Raw genomic sequence first — 14,148 nt, forward strand, 5'->3', positions numbered from 1 at the left:
TTAGAATTCAACTCAGGCCCATTTAAATCATTTCCAAGTTTTCAGCCAGAAAACACAGCTAGCAGCTTGACTGCCCATTGGAAGTTTCCTTTTCTGTTTCCCTTTGTTGCTAATGGAAGCCTGTAGTTTGTAAGGATTTATCTTGCTTTTGCTCAGAGAAAGCCAAGTTGCCTATAGCAGGTATTCTCCATGGACAGCAAGGTAGGCTATTGCATGTCCTCCTACCTCCTCCTGGAATTTTATCCTCGGCTATATAGAAACTTTAAGAGCCTGTATGTGATGACACAGCATGAAAGGGGGATGCACATGAATGGTTTCTCAGTTCTAGAAATATTCTAAGCTGATGGAAATGTTCCTTCTGGCCAGTGTCACCCCTTTGAGGGCTTTGTGTATCCTGCTGTCCATAGAAAACCTGCTACAGATAAACTGCACAAACACTGAGAAAAAGGTTCCTTATGTTCATTAAAATTCCTAAAACTATTGTAAAATTAGCTGCTTATCAGCATATAGTAGAAACAAACGTTTTCATTTACATGTACGAATGTGTCAGGGCATTCCTTTTTCTGTTCTTTGCCTTGGTGGAAAAATTGAGCCGTAAATGGATGTAAAATGATAGAAATTCCTTTTCATAGAAAATTAAACATATAAAGCGCAGTGATGTCACATTATTTGAACACTGCTGAGCTTCAGTGTAGAGCTGGTCTTCTACTGGATGAAAATTGCCGAACTTTGACATTTCATAGCCATTAGGCCATTCAGTGGATTTTTCCAAATGGGAACTAGCTGCTGCAGCGTTTTCGTAAATTGGACAGAAAACTGATGAGGAACGGGGGAAATAGGAGATAAATATAAGCTAATAGTTCAGTCGCCCTGATGTTTGCTGCTTTCTCTACTTCTGGTCTTCACATTCACAGACCCCTCTGTCTGAATTTTCATAGGTAGTGCTTTGAAAGTTTTCTTTTTGGTGATTGAGTGTATTTGGGGATATGCTTTTTCTCTTCAGTTTCTTGCATTTGTCAGTGAAATACCTTTGTCTTTTTCTTTCAGGATTTTGAACATAAACGAGGAACGGATGATGCAGAGCGAATGATTGGAGCAGGACTTGTCACTCCCTAAATCTAGAAATTTTAGTTCATATGTACATTTGCCAGTTGCTGTGGGCAACCATTTTACTTCGTGTAAAGAACTTAATTTCAGTATAAACTGGCTCTGTGCGGTGTGGGTGGTGCCACCACTGTTAATTGTGAAGATTACTGAGATAGTGAAACGTGTCCAGTTTTTCTATTGCATTTTTTAAAGTGGAAAGCCTGACTAAATGGTTGGCACAGAGTGGTGGAGAAAATTGTGCATATGCCAATTGTTTTTTTGGAGGGGGGAGTTACCATTTTGAACTTGGCTTAGCAATTCTGATTTTGGAAGAATGGCAAGAGCAGTCTTCAGCAGCAGTTGTGACGACTACTTGTAAACATTCACAGTTGAACAAGTGTTTTCCTAGTTCTCCCTCCCTGGGTTATTTGAAAATTCTACACTTAAAACATTCTTAAGAGCTTGGCTTCTTGTGTCTCATACTTAGCCAGCTGGTATGGTTAATAACCAAAGATTCCAGTTCTGAAGCATATAGAAGAACTCCGCCCGCTTTTCTTGTGTTTTAGAAATAACAGCATCTAAGTAAAGACTTTGAGAAAAATGCTAGTGACTACTAGTCTCTTTAGGACTCTGCATTGGCTATAATGTTCTTGGTATCAAAGGATAAAAGTATATGTCACAATCTAGTTAACATCTTAACAAATGAAACCTTGTATGTAAGTTGCTTAGATAAATGTAATCGTTGTAAACCTCTATCTGGGAATATTTTTGTTTTTATTTTGAACAAGAGCTCTTTTGTTTACAAGTTCATTAAAAACTAAAATCTTTCTGTAAGGAAATAAGATTGCCTTGTTAATTTTGCTATATACAAAAGCAAAATCAATACCCACTTATTTTTTTAAATAGAAGATTTCAAGGCCATTCATTAAACATGTTCTGTTTCTTTGCAAATGATTTTAGATTTATATTGATGTCTTTGATAGAATTCTAACTTTTGTTTAATTTCTTGGAGTTGAGGGAGAGAGGGTGATCGCTGGTTTTGTCCTCGACCGATCCCCCTTCAAGAACTGCATCCAGTCCCTACTAGTTCAACCCCCAGTGCATTTTCTGTTTGTGGACTTCCTGCAGCTAACTGATGCTCTGCCAGTATCTGGCATGATTCTAAGGCTTGGCCATCTGTATGCTGAAGGGGGATGTGAACAAGATTGTCAGGTGGGCATGATCAGACGGACTTTGATTTTCAGGCAGCAGTACTCAATATAGCTGTCCAAAGATGTCTTTATCTCATGAACCCACCTGAAAAAAGCCTACTTTATTGCTGGTGATTCTCTAATAGTGTAATTTATTCCTTTTAGCATGTCTGAATAAATTAAAATTTTGTCTGAAAATGGCCAATATTGTGTACATTTTTTTAAGGGGTGGTAAATTTTTATAAATTGTGTTTAGGTTCTGTTGCCAGTCTTCCCCCCCCCCCCCCCTTTTTTTTTTTTTTCAAAGTGCAGTTTCTATCCCTGTGGTTCGCCATTAACTTTGGAAAGCAGAAATTGTGTGTACATGTATAACAAGTGTGGTTCTGCTAGGTTTATGTATTCTTTGGGATCCTTGGGGCCAAATATTCTTGCCCTGGACCTACAGAATTCCATGCTTACCTCTTACGTAGCTCCTTAACCAGCTATTATTGGTTTAATATGAAACATTCTAGACAAGATACAAAGTTTTTCTCAAGAAAAATGTGATAGAGACCATCTTAGGTTAGAGGTATTTAAAGGAAAAGTGTGTAAAACATGTCTTTAGGCTCCCTTTGTTTTGTAAATAGTAGCCAGGTCTTTGTGTCATGGTTAGCAGTGCCTTCGGCTTCTCTTGACTATGGCCATCAGATGAAAGCCTACTGTGCTAGGCATAAGATGTTTTTTGCAGCTGCTTCTGACTTGTCTTCCACATCAACTAGGTACCATTTGAGTGGATTGCTGAAGGGCCCTCTCCAGATCTAGACTAAGGGTCTCCTCCAGCAGTGAGGTTTTCTGGAATGTACACCTGGAGTACTGGCTGATTGGATCATAACAGACATCTGTGCTAGCATAAAAATACAGATTGGTTACAGTCTCAAAATCCAAATGTACTTTAATTCCCTGAGCATCCTATTAATCCAAAAAGGGTGCAATCTGTGTCCTGGAACTTTAAAAAAAAAAATAATCAAACCAGTTATACCCATTTTGGGGTATATCCATCTCACAGGAACTAATACTATATACTTTTGCCTAGCATGAGCTCTTCAAGTTTTACAAAGTTACAAATCATGATGGCTGTGCAAACTGTTTCTTTATCTGGATGAGTAGCTGGCTCAGAGTACAAGTTCAGCAAGTACAACTATCTGGAGTCTCTCAAGTATCCAAATTCCACTTGTGCTGCTCATCTCAAGAGTTCTGGTACACATAAATTGGACCAAAGTCTTTCTCCAAAAGGAAATGGATCACCATTTTTTAAATTCTTCAAGGAAGAAATAGACATCAGCATATAGGGCATGTCGAGATTGTTGTTTAATGACTTGGACTGCCACTTGGATCTTGTGAGACGCTACCGTGTCATCCAGAAATGATGTCCTAGTAGCTGATGAATCTGAATAGGGCATCCATACTGGATGTAGGTATTCTGGAGAGGCAAGGAATACTTATTGCATGTTCTAAGGAGGTAATATTCCAGCTTCTAAACTAATTTGAGTAAACACCTCCCTGTTGCTGGTCTTCTACGTGCTTCATTTGTGCAACATAATTAGTGTTTAGTATATGGAAAAACCAGTCTCGCGTACGAGTTGGGATATCTGAGGAGAAGCTAGTTCCTTTTTCCTTGCCATATGAAATTACAAAAGACTTTGTAAAACTGCTGCATATCCTTAATGGTAATACAGCAAAAAAAGCTTCAATGAACAGGGACATGTCTTTATTGACCCAACACAAGCTGTGTTTCAGCATACAATTCCTGCATCAGGGGTCAGACAATAAGCAAAATATGTTTACCAATCTTTAGAGATCAGAATTGGTCCTAAAGCCAGTTACTTTTTTTACTTTCCTGCTGAAGTGTGTTGGGTTGATAAAAACAAGTCCCTGTTCATTGAAGCCTTTTGTGCTTTTTTTCACTATTGTGCTTGGTGTGCTCTGTCCCTCTCTGTGCCGGTCATTATTCTTAATGGCAACACACTTATAGCTGCAGCATGTACAGCCATTTATGGAGCAGAACTATTCTAAATAAACATTTCCATAAAGCAACAAGGGGAACAGCCTCTAGGATCTATGCATTTACTATGTCCCTCTTGTAGTAAAATTATGACATTCAGTTTATAGAGGTCCATGAGATTTTGAGGCACCCAGATCTCAAGTTCAGTTCCCCTGCAGCCCACTTTAATAAAAACCCTGGGGGTCCCCACCCATCTTATCAATGGTAGTGACAACAAAGCCTTTAATTTAGCATAATTCAATTTCAAGCCTGAGCAGGCCCCAAATACCTTTGAGCCATAATAAATCAGTCATTTAGTGCTCTGGATAAGATGAACCAGTATAACATCTTTGAAAGTCACTACTTCAAAAGCAGTATGCTATGAATTCATTTCCATTCTGCTTTTTAAAGGTTCAAGAATCAAAAGTAGGGATGGGGCACTCCATCTTATTAGAAAAGGCAGAGACCTGTCAGGTGCATATATAGTGCTATAACAAAGGGCCCTCTCAAACCATAGAGCTCTAATACCTGGAATAAGCATGACCAGCCTACCCTATTGAATGCCTTCTTGGAATTGAAGCTAATTAGTAGGGATGGTATGTTCACTGACAATTTTATTAGTGCTAGCGCTTCCTAACCTGTACAACTGAATATTGTACTGGAACAAAATTGAACTGTTCTTTTAGCACCATCAAGGAAACTTCCTCTATTAAGTCTATTGACCAGGCTCTTTAGCTAAAATCTTGATATCAAAGTTAAGGTGGGATATGGTTCTATAGGACTTTGATGGTAATGGGTCCTTTCCAGGCTTAATGTATATTACTATAGTGAATGCCCCATTAATTTCTTGAGGTAAGAATTCTTGCTCATTGCATTCTAGAACATTGCCACCAATTGGTGGCAGTATTTTTGGGGGGAGAGATCCTGATATTGAACAACCTTATAAATTTCTGCCTTAAAGCTATTGGGTTCCAGAATATTACATAGAGCTGTTTCTCAAATGATTTCTCTATACTGCTGCTGTTAGGGATGCATTCAGCTCTGCCCTCTGTTCATCATCATTCGGTATTGATAGAGGGAATGTTCTCCAAAAAGTGGATAATAAGACTCTGGATTTACCCTTCCTGCATCATACAGGGCTGAATAGAAGGCAATACAAGCTTTACCAGTACCAGATACATTTTAGGAAATCCAACAGTGGGTTCTACTATTGTTCTTCCTGGTTTATTTCCAAATTTAAACCAAATTTTATAGTAGAAGAGCTCCTATTAAGTATGTTCATGAATGGCTGTGGATAGCCACAAAATGTTCCAGTGCCTGCCCAGATGGTCTTTTACGTAAGTTGGCTTGTCCTGCCTGAGCTGCCTCTTACAGCTCTAATATGTGCTGAAGCGACACCACTACCTGCTTAGCAGTATAAACTTTCTTCCCTTTCCCAGCTCCTACCCCTTAGTTCTTTTGTTGTTTCTCAAAAGAAGCATGGGATTGGTTGGTCTTCTGAATTAAATTCCTTCCATTTACTACGGATGCCTGAAAAATTGTTGTTCCTAAAAAAGACCAGATATGTCCATTGCTTGATAACCCCTACCTGCAGATCTACCCATATGGGAATATAGCCCAATACCTCAATTGTTGTCCTGGTCAGTATACCAGAAAGTATAAGGGAAACAAAATGTTACCATCTGAGCAAAAAGGAATCAAAAGTGGGGTTACAAATAACAGATGATAAAGGCTATAAATGTTTGATATGGGGGGGCATCTTTCATCTCTCAAAGTTTTGAGGGCCATTTTAAAAAGGACATTAACCTAGATTGAATGTCCCAGTCCGTATGTCACAAATGTATGTCCATCTTGCATGTATTTTAGAAAGGATATAACCTGTTCTAAAATACATGTCCATATGTTAGAATGTTCTAGCATGTCCAAGTTATGAATGGAGAAAATGAGGGACTTGAATGTTCTGGATGGCCATTTTATAATATGGAGATGGTTCTGCTGCCACACCAAGGTGTCCATGTGGAAGAATAGCTGGTTAAAGCAGCCAGTTGAGAGTCAGAGCAGAGATCACAAAGGGTACTGGTTCAAGTCCCACTGCAGGTTTTTGGATTTATTTCCTTTTCTTCTTCCTACTTTGCCCAACTATGACATTTACTACTTGGGGGATCTAGCTTGGGACTTGGGTTGGCCACTGTTGGAAACAGGATACTGGGCTTGATGGACCTTTTGTCTGTTCCAGTATGGCAATTCTTATGTTCTTACGTACATTCAGAGACTAGCTCTAAACTGTCTATAGAAGGGAACCTACAATTGAGCTTTTCTCCCCAAACCTATCAAAGCTCAGCAAAATAATGTTTGCTTACCCAAAGGTATGTCTTCTACTCCTCTCTCAGAAAGAGAATGTCTTCTTCCCTCTTTCTCCCTTCTCAGAAAGAATGATCATTATGTTCTCTGCGTAGGTAAAAATGTTTTATTTGTGTGAGATCTAGGTTGGCTCCCAAGGATTGCATTAGAAGGTTAAACACAGATGGTGAAAGTGGGGATCCTTGGGAGACCCCAGTGGGAGGGTGCCATCTGTCGGAAAGTTCACCATCCTTAAGTACAGCATAGTGTCATGTGGTTAGGAAGCCTTGGAATCAGGAGAGGAATTGGCCGCTAAATCCGAAATCACTGACGATCTCTGATAAGACGCTCATTGCGGTCTAAAAATGGAATGTTGCTAGATGTGGGAAGGCGAGATGAGGTGCATTACGCCAGTATAGCTCAGTCTGCCTTCTCAGTGGCTGATCCATGCTATGCCAGTAAAGGCCTGATGTTTAAGAAGTTACTTAAAGACTAATAACCCTCAAAAATGTTGGTTATGAGTGGAAACCTCTTCCTGAATATCCAATGCACTTCTCAAACCATTCGTTGGAGATTATTCTTATGGGGAAAAAAGACCTCGGGGGCTCGTGGCTGCCTGTAGTTAAAACTTGTCTTAACAGATCAGCCCCTTGCGAGCTATCATTAGTCAATCTAGTCCCCACTTTTAAACATTTTCAAATAATAATCACAAGGGACAAAAAGCATTTAGTAAATATTTATACTTGGCTTAATGTCCAAGTTTAATGCTGATGCTCACAGCTGTATATATATATATTTTTAATTGATTTCAATATAATATCAAGTAGAACTTGTACAGAAAGCAAATTTAACCAAAGCAAATTACAATCATTAAACAATACATCCATACTTAACAAAAGATAAGCAAAATTACAAGAGAAATTATTATGGTGAAATTAGCTCCAGTCCTCTTTAGACCCAAGAAATTGTACTGGCAAGCTAAGAAGAAAAAAAAATGTAATCAATACAACAAAGTAATGCTGTTTTCTATACATCAGGAACGGAGCTACCATTTTTCTTTTAGAGTCGAGATTTAGGTTTATCCTTGTCCAAATGGGACATAACCACAAAATTAGTCAATTGTTGAGGCTCAAGAATACATATTTAGTTGAGTGATAGCGAACAATGCACTTACAGGGGTGTCTTAAATGAAATGTAGCCCCTAGTGAGATGACCCCTGGCTTTAAAAGGAGAAAGTCACGCCTATGTTTTTGCGTTTCCCTTGAAACATCAGGGAACATTTGCATTTTACAACCAAGGAATTCCTTCTGTTTTATTCTTAAGAAACAGTCTCAATAACCATGATTTATCAATAGAAAGCCAATGTAACAACTAATGTTGCAGGTGTTGCCACCTCTGTGTCTGACTTCTCCAGAATCTCAGTGTTATTCAATGCTTGCCCTTCAGTAGGTTCTGGTTGCTGGTGATGCGGAGTTTTGCTAGGGAGATAATACACTTGGGAGAATGGTGGAAGATTCCCCTCCGGGACTTCCAAAATGTCTAATAAATATCTCCTAAGCATATCTCTAGGTGTAACCATAGTTACTCTTGGGAAATTTATCAATCTCAGGTTGTTAATACGCGCCTGGTTCTCTAATGACTCTACTTTTCTTCTAAGATTCAGATTGTTTTTAATTATAGTTTCCTGGATTTGTTTTACTGAAACCATATCCTGCTGAGTCTTTTGAAGTGAGTTTATGCAGGCATTCCATTAAAGGGGTAGCATATGGTCCAGAGAAAGTATTTTTTGTTCACACCAGAAAGAGTTGCTAGTTGCTATTATAGCTATGTAGTTTAGTGAGGAATGTACTGTATATGCACTGTTTGAATGTAAACCACCTAGATGTTAAGCGGGTAATAAGTGCTTGAAATAAATCTGATCAAAATTTTCTAGGTCAAATGTACTGCTTAGGCCCAATTGGATTATGATTGCACTGTGACCCTTGCTTAGTAGTTCTTTGCCATATGTTACTAGTGCTGCGATCACTGTCTTAGTGCTGTGATTTCCCTGAATCCTGATTATGAAGGGTGGGAGGATATTGAAGCATTATAAATAGAAGCCAAGTTCTGTGACATATCCTTCCATCATTTTGATATAGGGGGATGGAAGCTACTGACTTTCTGGGCAAGGAACTAAAACCTTTGTTGTTGAGTTCCATGTCTTACAATCATTTTCGAAAGCAATCGAAGACAAATTTGTTCACCAATTAATTATCTCTAGGTTGTATTATCAAACTTACTGGTTATGCGGTATAGAAGTGACTTGGTCACATATTTGTTTTTAAAAAACCCAATATACCACCCCTCCCTTATACCACCTGAGCAGTTTACAAAACACCTAGAAAAGAACTCTTTTGAAACAGAAAAGCGCTAAAGAAAGACATAACTCAAAAGGAAACAGAAAAGCGCTAAAGAAAGACATAACTCAAAAGGCAGACCCAACAAAACATACCAGTAATAAAACTAAGCAATTGACAAACTATAACAAACTTATTTTGCTGCTAAGCTTTAGCTACTCCCCACCCAACACTACCCTGCCTCTGAAAGCTTGACTAATTTACAGTTTCTAAGAATGCAGAATTTGGGATATCTAAGCTCAGCACAGGTTTCATTGGGGAGGGAATTCCATAAGCTTGGAACAAAAGCAATAAAAGCAGAATGACAGATGGAAGACAATCTAGACATATGAATTTATGTGCTGTAAAGATAAATTTCTAGATGGACTATAAGATATAAATAGTTCAGAAGACTTGTGTGTAAAGTTCTAAATGCTAAAGTTAAAGCTTTAAGTAGTAAATCTTAATTGGTAACCAATGATATTGCTTCAAGGGGAGAAATATAATCATAGCACCAGGCATTAGTGAGAAGTCTTATGGCCGTGGTTTTGAACAGTTTTAAGTCTTTTTAATACTGAGGAAGGGAGACCAGAATATATGATGTTGCAATAGTCTAGTTTTGAAATGACCAGTGCATAGATTAGTGAAGACTGGAGGTATCTATGTACGGGCAAAGAGAACAAGAACTTGCAACAGCTATAATTTTGAGTTTGGAATGTAAGAGTGTTGTCAATATTGACACCTAAATACTTTATATTGTCAACCAACTTAATTGTGGTGGATCTAAGGGAAAGAAAGACTGGTGGAATATGGTGGGTACATGTTACCCGCATTCTGTCTGTCTTCTGTTGGTTCAATACAAATTTGTTTTCTGAGATGCAATTATCTGTCTTTTTTTTTTTTTTAAGTTCATTCAGTTTTATTAGCATTTTGTCATAGGAATACAAGCACAGACCTCAAATACATAACAAAGTCTTCACAAATCGTTGATGGGCACGATTGTAAAGTTCTCAAATCAGGATTAGATGGATTGTGGGTGGATAGTAGCAAAATATCATCCTCATCCGTCAGCAACAGAAGGTGAATGTATTGAAGATCATGTAATTCAAATGAGTTTCAATACGTCCACCTTTTATGTACTGATACATCAGAGTAGTAAAGTTTTTTTTTTTTTTTTGGTTGTTTTTTTATAAGTCTAATACATATTTTCATTAAGTAGATGAAGGTCCCTTTGCTACTTTACTTTTCATTTTTGTTATTTCATTGTATAATTTTATTACTTCTTCATGATGTTATTTGATATTTCACTTTACCTTTGTATTTTGTCTTGTTTCTTCTGTCTGCATATATCAGTATATTGTGTGAGTTGGAAAACACAATTTTATTGACAACTTTTGCTATGAATGGAAGGATAGAAACTGGATGAATATTTGATGACAATGAATTATCTAAAGAATAGTTTTTGATGATTGGATGAACAAAGGCAGTTTGCTAGCTATGACAATCCATGTTTAGGTTCAAGAATCCAAGATTGGATTGGAGCTAAGGAACATGTTTTTTCATACTAGCAAGTGACTTCTTAAAAGTTAGTGTTGGTTCAGAAGCAGGAAATGCTTTTGGGGGAGGAGGGGCTCACAGGTGCTTGGGTATATTTCCCAGCTACATAGAAGAATACAATACAGAAGGAGCTTAGATGCTATTAAGCATTATGTTTCATCAGAAACTCCAGTGAGCCGAGCCCAGCCTAAATTGCTTTGCTTGTTTGATTCTACCACACCCTTGTTTCTACCAGATGAACTGGTTTTGATGTAGAAGGTGTGTTGGCGTCACTTGCAAGCCCCCGGCGAGGGTGAGAGGAAGGAAGGGAGGGAGGGAACCAAATAAGACCTTTTCAGGATCTGCATATGCAAGTTATAGAATCTCAGCATCAGGGTAGAAGTAGAGCTAGAGCTAAGGACAATTTCTCCTTATTCTGTCCTGTGCGACCAGGCTCTGTGTACCTTTGTCCCTATTCCAGAATCTATGGGGCTAGATAGTGTACATTTGAGGATACTGAAGAAACAGTATCTGCGGATAGCGTAGTTGGTTTTAAGAAAGGTTTGGACAAGTTCTTGGAGGAAAAGTCCATAGTCTGTTATTGAGAGAGACGTGGAGGAAGCCACTGCTTGCCCTGTATTGGCAGCATGGAATATTGCTACACCTTGGTTTTGGCCAGGTACTACAGACCCGGATTGGCCACTGTGAGGGTGGGCTACTGGGCTAGATGGACCATTGGTCTGACCCAGTAAGGCTATTCTTATGTTCTTATGCTGGCTGACCTTTTTGATGCTTCTCTAGACTTAAAAAGGGCAGATATGGTCCCTCTCCACAAAAGTGTAAGGAAAGAAGTAGGGAGCTACAGGCTGGCAAGTCTGACTTCTGTGGTAAGTAAATTAATGGAAACACTTTTAAAACAGAATAGTGATGTTTCTGTAATCCAGTGGATTACAGGACCAGGGGCAACATGGATTCACTAGAGGCAGCTCTTATCACTCAAATCTGATCAATTTCTTTGACTGGGTGACCAGAGATTTGGATAGTGTGCTAGATGTGGTGTATTTAGATTTTAACAAAGCCTTTGACAGTGTTCCACACACATCTAATAAATAAATTGAGTGCCCTCGGGATAGGCCCAAAAGCGATGGACTGGGTCAGGAACTGGTTGGAGTGGAAGGTGACAGAGGGTAGTGGTCAATGGAGATTTCTCTTAGGAAAGGGATGTTACCAATGGTGTGCCTCAAGGTTTGGTTCTTGGGCCTGTTTTTTTAACATTTTTGTAAGTGCTATTCCTGAAGAGCTGTGGGGTAAGATTTGCGTCTTTGCAGATAATAACCAAAATCTGCAATACACCCCTGATGGTGTGAATCACATGAGGAAGGACCTAGAAAAGCTTGAAGAATGGTCTGAAATTTTGGCAGCTAAGATTTAATACTAAGAAATGCAAAGTCATGATAGTATGTGATGATCTAAAAGTGGCCAAAAAGGATGAAAGCTAGAAGGATGCTAGGATGCACAGGGAGAGGTATGGCTAGTAGGAAAAAGGAGGCATTGATACCTCTAGTGAGACCTCATTTAGAATATTGTGTACAGTTCTGGAGCCCACACCTTCAAAAAAAATATAAAAAGGATGTAGTCAGTCCAGAGAAAAGCCACTAAAATGGTTTGTGGTATTCATCAATAAGGCGTATGGGGACAGACTTAAAGATCTCAATATATATATATATTTTTGATGAAAGGTGTGAGAGAGGAGATATGATAGAGATGTTTAAATATCTACATGGAATAAATACGCATGAGTCGAGTCTTTCATTTGAAAAGAAGCTCTGAAATGAGAGGGTATAGGATGAAGTTAAGAGGTGATCGGCTCAGGAGTAATCTAAGGAAATACTTTTTTTTTTTTTTTTTTTGTGGTAGATGCATGGAACAGTCTCTCGGAAGAGACTGTGTCTGAATTCAAGGAGGCATGGGATAGGCACGTGAGATCTCTTAGGGAGAGGAGGAGATTGTGGATGGGCAGACTGGATGGGTCATTTGGCCTTTATCTGCCATCATGTTTGTGTTTACAATACATATAAATGAAAAGGCAAACAACCTTAAACATTGTAGCTGACAACTGCACTATATAGCCTACCCAGATGATCAAACTTGTCTCTTTGCCCTAGTCCCTGTTAATGGTTTTTATGGCTCATCAAACTGAGTCACTTTTTCAACTAGGAATTGCAATCAATGGACCACATGAACTAAAGACATATCAACAGCTGAGCTCATATGAGCCAAAGTCAAAGGAGAGGGATCAGTGGCGTATGTAAGCTGAATAGAAAGTAAGAGACTGAGGGGGGGGGGAGGAGAGATGGGGAAACAGACATGTTTGAGATAGTGAAGAGTAGTGTAAAAATAATTTTGGTGCCTCCCCTTTTATCTTCAATCTTTATTTCTCTAACATAATCACTTCTGCCCGACTACCTGAATAATTCTATGACCAAGTTCATAAGAGCATATTTGAAAATCCAAGAGGTATCAGACCGAAATCCATTGAGCCTAGCATCCCGTATTCAATGGTGGCTAGCTTGGATCAAAAGTATGTGTAAGATCTCAAAGTAAATCCAGTTTCTCAAAGATTAAATCTTGATCTCCACTAGGCTTCTTCCACTTACCTCACTTCATTCCTTTATCCTTTCCTTAGCCCTGTCACCTCTTCATTTTCTGAAATCAGAACTTTAGGGTTACTGTGAAAGGAGTGAGTTAAGTCCGCAGGTAGGAGTTTGATCCATGTTTTAAGTACATTGGGCCTTAAAACCTGTAGCACGTCTTCATAAGGGAGAATCCTAAACTAAACCTTAAGTTTGTATACTGCATCATCTCCATAAAGATAGAGCTTGCACGATTTACAGGTAATTCAATAAATGAGGGAAGGACATAATAAGAAATTAGAGGTTATGAAGATAATAGCTAACTTTACATTTTAAATAGATAGCTTTATGTTTTGGAGAAAAGCCAGGTTTTCAGATGCTTTCGGAATAATTGGAATGAGCCTAGGTTCCGCAGCGGGGCAGGGAGGTTGTTCCAAAGCTCAGTGAATTTGAAGAAAAGGGATTGCCCTAATTTACCTGCATACATGACGCCTTTTAACAAGGGGGAAGATAGTTTGAGTCTGAGAATTCTGGTGTATCAGGCCATGTGGAGACTTTAGAAGAATGTGTGGGCACAGAAGAATTTAATAGCTCTTCCAGTCCAATTTGGCTTTGGATTTACTCTTCCAATTATGTCCCCTACCAAACTGTTTTAACTACAAAAACTTCCAACCTGGCCTGGGGAAATTATCTTCCAGGGCTTCACTAGTTCTCCAAGAGAAGAGGTTGGATATCAATCTTCTCAAACTAGGCAGTTTTGAAAGCTCTAAGATGCATCCTCAGGAGAGTCGGTCCCTCAATACTGTCTTGTTGCCAGAAGTGGTCTGGTGTTCAACAGCAATTTCGACTTTGCTCATCTTCCTAGCATACTGCATCCATGTTTAGCAAGCCTTAAACTAAGGTTGGTGCCTATTATAGAGTGGGATGTGTCTCAATTATGAACCTGGCTAGAATTGAGAATTGGTGCA

General features: G+C 38.8%; 1 protein-coding gene across 3 annotated transcripts in view; it reads left to right on the forward strand.

Annotated features, from left to right (window-relative positions):
• Window positions 1–2,481, forward strand: part of CSNK1A1 (casein kinase 1 alpha 1) — a 108,399-nt gene extending 105,918 nt beyond the window's left edge. For all 3 annotated transcript variants that reach the window (XM_033927518.1, XM_033927520.1, XM_033927521.1), the window contains one exon: window positions 1,048–2,481. In XM_033927518.1, the coding sequence (XP_033783409.1) occupies window positions 1,048–1,055 (8 nt within the window). In that variant the 3' untranslated portion in view covers window positions 1,056–2,481. The remainder of the gene's footprint in view (window positions 1–1,047) is intronic.
• Window positions 2,482–14,148: the final 11,667 nt, after the last annotated feature.

This window comes from Geotrypetes seraphini, chromosome 18 (genome assembly GCF_902459505.1).
Source record: "Geotrypetes seraphini chromosome 18, aGeoSer1.1, whole genome shotgun sequence".
NCBI lineage: Eukaryota > Metazoa > Chordata > Amphibia > Gymnophiona > Dermophiidae > Geotrypetes > Geotrypetes seraphini.